Source organism: Denticeps clupeoides, unplaced genomic scaffold (genome assembly GCF_900700375.1).
Source record: "Denticeps clupeoides unplaced genomic scaffold, fDenClu1.1, whole genome shotgun sequence".
Taxonomy (NCBI): Eukaryota; Metazoa; Chordata; class Actinopteri; order Clupeiformes; family Denticipitidae; genus Denticeps; species Denticeps clupeoides.
The window spans coordinates 35,808-41,115 of record NW_021630058.1 but is presented as its reverse complement, the minus strand read 5'-3'; the positions used below and the strand labels follow the sequence as shown (position 1 = coordinate 41,115).

The following is a 5,308-nucleotide window of genomic DNA, read 5'->3' as shown; positions in this document are numbered from 1 at the left end:
TCCATGGAGCGCCCTGCACCAAACAAGAGTGGTGTACAGGGCAAGGGGCAGGGCCAAAATACGGAGCTATCTGATTGGTTCACGTATTATGTGCCTATCTGATGTCATGATGGTTCATTCCTCAACATGACAACTGACACCGAATCAAATGGTTTTTTTTTTCTTAATTTTCATATTTGGGATTCATCAATAAGTGACCTTTTTTACATTTACAGCATTTACCAGATGTCCTTATCCAGAGCGACTTACTATCAGTAGTTACAGGGACAGTCCCCCCCTGGAGACACTCAGGGTTAAGTGTCTTGCTCAGGGACACGATAGTCATAAGTGGGATTTGAACCTGGGTCTTCTGGTTCACAGGCGAGTGTGTTACCCACTAGGCTACCCTATTTTACCTGACTATATAAAGATACTATTAATCTTATTTGATTTCCATGATCAGATACTTAGAAGACGTAAGTCTATACAATCTTAACTTCAAAAATTATTAATGCTTTTTACATTTATTTATTCCATAACAATTTCCTGGTTTTCCCTATCAATTCCAGGCTAAGTATCTACCTCAGCATATATGAACATAATATGTTGGGATTTATAAAAACATTCTCAAAACTCACGCAGCCATTCGTTTCAATAAAGAAAGTTCTGTTAGATCATTTGATTTGTGTGCTTGGACCTTCACCGGACTGAAGAACAAAAAGGCCTCTTCACTGTCACAAGAGTCTATTTATACTGCGCCGGTGACGCTGACAGTGCTGGGTGCCACCATCCTCAGCACAGCACCAACTTTCCAGACTTTTTGATCCGAAATATAACCGCTTTGTGACGGGAGGGCCAATCTAATTTTAGACTCAATTAGAAGTTGAATTAAAGCGAACAGTACATGGCAGATGCAAACCTGTACCATAATTCAGCACTGAACATCACCGGAAGGCCATGTGACCTTCAGGCCTGGCTTTATAAATTATGCACCAGGCCGCGTCCCAGTGGGTTCTGTTCCACTGATTCGTACGTCGGGTCTGGGGACAGGCTCTCCGGCTCCCTTCCACACTGGGCCTTGTTCCGTGAGTCAGCATGTCCTCCTCAGATGATCCAGAGGAGAAGAGGCCGCGTAGCGCCACCTGGCGGCGCAGGACAACACACGGGCAATTTATTCAATAATAAATCATGCACTCTGTTTTCTACATAATTCACCACACCTCATTTTATTCAAATAGGTAACACATTTTAAAATTCTTATTAGGATCAGATCGTGTTTTAATGTTAAATATGACCCATAGAGAATTTCGCTTTTTTTGCAGTAGAAATGTCAGATTATTAACGCTTGATGCGTGCAAACTGAATGAGAGGCTGAATAAAACTGAATAAATGCACTGATGTTAATGGCGTGATCTGTGCCGCTCCGCCGTTCTTCCCAGCCAGTCGCTCTCTGGTGCGCGTCTCTGCCCGACCTGCAGCCTCCGTCGCTCCTGTCCGGACCGCCAGACCGAGTGAAGGTGACATGTCGTACCGCGTAATTAGGAGCGGGGTGCGTCGCGGTAGATATGATGGCGTCCGTACAACAAAATTGTAAAACGAACGAATGAAATAAATGAAATAGCGTTGTTTTATTTGAATGCGTAGAATAACAAGTCGCGGTCGATTTTCTCTGTTTTAAATCGTGGGACCTTGTATTTCCTGTTATTATATTTCGTTTATTCATATTTACATGAAAGGTACCATCCTGACAAGAAGTCAGTATTCTTTAACACGCTTTGGCAAGTCACATGATGCCATTTCCCGGATTGTCCCCGTCGTGGTTTGAACTGATCGAGGTCCAGTTCTAAAAGCTAAAACGTCGCTTTGGCTGTTACGTGAGAAATGCAAGAACTGATCTGTGATCAGTAGCACCGCCCACCGCACCCCGTAAACCAATCAGGGCTCGGGTTGGGGCGGGCGCAGCCTCCTTGGCCAATCGGACTGCCGGATACTCACGTTGTTTTTGCCGCCTGCCGAAGGGCCGCCGCTGCGGGGGAGAAAGTTGCGGGAGAGTCGGGGGACGGTGCGGACCGCGACGCGCCGACCGGGAAAGGTACGACCGTGTCGGCTTGGTGCCTTGACGCCCGTAGACGCGTCGGGACTCGGCGCGCCTCGCCGCTCCTCTGTGTCCGTGCTCCTGGATTAGCTTGTTAGCATATTGCTAGCCGGGGGTCCGGCCGGTCCAGCTCCGCTCCGGATGGAGAACAGCGTGGAGGTTCAAATTAAAGCACGGCCCACACTGCTTTCTGGATGCGTGAGGTGCCCGGTGTCGTGGAGACGCTCCGAGCTCCAGCTCTTTAAACATGCCATTTCTCAGTATATCTGCGGTCCACATACAAATGCTAGTTAGGTTAAGTTTAATCCAAATAAATCTGATGCAGGAAATTACGATTTGATGTGCAAATCGGCCTAATGAGTCGCCTTCCTTTGTCTCTTTTTTATATCGGTAGGTCCAGCAGCCCTGCCTGCCCGCCCTGAGTCCATGGATCCCGGCGGCAGTGAGCCGGACTCCAGTCTCTCCCAGACGGAGAACCCCTGCCTGATCGTGGAAGACTCTCAGCCGGACAGCGCGGCGCTGGAGGACGACCCGGACGGCAGCTACCGCGCCCTGCTGAGCCGACGCCTGTCCAGCCTGCAGCCCACCGCCCACAGCCCTGTGCTGGTGAGGACGCGGAATCCCAGCCGCTGGCCTTTTCACGTCTGACCTTTACTGACGTAAACTTTCCCGCAGGAGCTGATTTCCTCTCCGTCAGTGAGCAGAAGCCCGGGTGCCATCAACCACACGCTGCAGACAGGTCTGAGATCAGCGGGAACCTTCCAGTCGTTTATTGGACGCGCGTGTGGTTGCCATCAGTTGTGAGGCAGACAGAATTCTAAGTTGATATTTCAGTTTTCCTTCACCCCCTTAGAAGCCAGGCCGAGTCTGGAAGCTCAGGAGCACAGTCAGGTGGTTGAAGTTTGCTCCTTGGGTGACGCAGGTCGGTGAGTATAGTCACCTTGTTGTGGTCCCTGCTCAGATCTGTGCTTTTATTGTCCCCTGTAGCTGCCATTTATATTCCAAATTCACATTTTAAGTCACATACACGGTATGACATGCGGTGAAATGCTTTTAGTGACTGTACAGACCACAGTATTGCAAATATTGCAAGAATACAATGAACCAATATGCAAATATTGCAAACATTACCAAATATTACACTTTTATGTCTTTAACAAGTTTGTACAAGGATCCTGGGAGGGATTGAGGCCAGAAGTGATTGAAAGTGTATTGGAGTTCTATGAAGTGACTGTTCCCTGCTTTCTCAGGTCGACCTCAAAGAAAATGGATTCGACCACGAGTGCTCCAACTGAAGGTGTCGTCTCTGTTTTTTTTTTCTCGCCCATCGCTGCTCTTCCCGTTGCTTAACCGTACAGTTTCTGATCGAGCTCTCGTGCGTGTGTGGTGCAGAGGGCATGTCGCAGTTCGGATTTCTGGAGCTGTCGGAGAGTCAGGGGATTCACGATGACCTGGAGAAGAGCGGGGAGAAAGACGAGGAGGAAGCTGAGACGAAGAACTCGACTCTGGGTGAACGATGAATACCTCCTCATTACTAATACCCATCAGACTCTGTGTTTAACATGTAGTTCCAGGCTGTAACGTAATGAGGGTGCCTACGGTCATTAAAAACTGGTAAAGTCGTGGAATTTGAAAAGAGTTTTCCAGGCCACACGAAATAAACATAAAGTTCTGGAAAAGCAATTGAAATCTGATTTTCTCTGTTTACAACTACAACACGTTTAAAACTAGTGCAGGTCTGTACCTGCACTAGTACCATATTCCAGAACTTTCTCCTCCACTGACGATCATTTTACTCTGGCTCGGGCTGCAATCAGCTTTTCAGGGTTGTCATGGAGTTTAGTGGTAATGTTCTGGTACATTAGACATCTTGTGATCGTCATTATTATTTCTCAGTTATTAATATTCCCACTTTTTGATCAGTTTAACCCTAGCGCCTGTTCACCGTTCACATCGTAATCCTAATTTGGTCTTTGTTTTATACTAACGACTGATTCTTGATTTTTCCACCATCCCCAATCCTAATTCCGACCCCAGACTCCCAATTCCAGTTATTGGTCCTAAATGGTCCTTATACCATATCCTGATCTCCCTTCCAAACCAACTCTCAAACTAGTCCTGACCCCGAGGCCTAATCTCAATCCAATCCTGTCCTTTCTGTAATTTGGGATTTTTGCAGACCATCTGAAGCCTCAGGTGAGGACGTCCCAGAACCCGGAGGACAGGTGAGGGCTGCTGGTGTCCTGATCTGATTGATTGCTGGTTTGTCCATGCGTTTCAACCCGATCCTGGTCTCTCCCTCTCTCCAGTCAGAAGATGAACATCCAGACTCTGCTTCACTCTCATGCCGCGGGTGACGGGGTGACGACCTTACCTCCTCTCAGGAAGACCTGTTTGACGGGGAGCAGGAGGACGAGAGGCCAGGTGGGCCCTGGGACATTCTTGTTCAGTCTCCGGATGAATCTGCCTTTTTTTTTTTTTTTTACACTAGATCTTCTTCTCCTGTTTATTCGCAGGAGAAGCGGAGAAGCGGTCCCTCCCCACCTCCACCCCTGCACACAGCCTCCACCTGCTGCACCTCTCCGGCCAGGGCACGCTGGTGCAGGAGAGTCTCTCTCAGTAAGAGCCGGGCCCGCGACAGAGCAAGCCGCGCGACTGTGGCAGCGCGGTCACGTGACCGTCCCCCTTTCTTTCTGTCCCAACAGACAGTCGGTGGAGTTTGTGGCGGCGACGCAGGAGCGGATGAGCCAGACGCCCCTCATCGTCCCCAACTCTCCGACGGGAGGTAACACACTCGTCCTCATTCCGTCACGGTCTTCCCCACTGATGGACATGTCCCTTATCGCACTGTCCCCGTTCACATGTACGGGTAAACCGGTGGTTTACAGATGAGCTGATGGACACGTCCCAACCTGCTGGTGACCAGTCGCTGACCAATGAGGAGGAGCCTAAGGGCTCCAAACCGGAACCTCCAGCATCCACTCCAGTATCCCAGAATTCACCTGGCTTTGTGTTGGACAAGAGCTTGTCTGTGCCTTCGCAGCCCGAGTTCTCTCATGTAAGACTCCTCCTGACGGTTATTTCCAACATCTACATCCACGCGACATGGACGCGTCCGTCCACGCGTGACATGGACGCGTCCGTCCACACGCGACATGGTTATAATAACTGGAAATTCCAGTCGTGATGTCCGTTTTTTTGTTTACATTTATTTGTGTGATTTATAACTGTACC

The 5,308-nt window shown here is 49.0% G+C and overlaps 1 protein-coding gene and 1 long non-coding RNA gene across 2 annotated transcripts in view; one reads left to right on the top strand and one right to left on the bottom strand.

The window, feature by feature from the left end:
* The first annotated feature begins 4,432 nt into the window (after window positions 1-4,432).
* On the top strand, window positions 4,433-5,127 carry LOC114781734 (uncharacterized). Its single transcript, XR_003747707.1, has 4 exons — window positions 4,433-4,498; window positions 4,591-4,693; window positions 4,780-4,859; window positions 4,963-5,127. It is a non-coding gene; the product is annotated as an uncharacterized LOC114781734 (long non-coding RNA).
* A 24-nt stretch (window positions 5,128-5,151) lies between these two features.
* Window positions 5,152-5,308, bottom strand: part of LOC114781671 (tyrosine-protein kinase Fes/Fps-like) — a 4,976-nt gene continuing 4,819 nt past the window's right edge. The window contains exon 10 of the mRNA XM_028968006.1: window positions 5,152-5,164. Coding sequence (XP_028823839.1) covers window positions 5,152-5,164 — 13 coding nt within the window. The remainder of the gene's footprint in view (window positions 5,165-5,308) is intronic.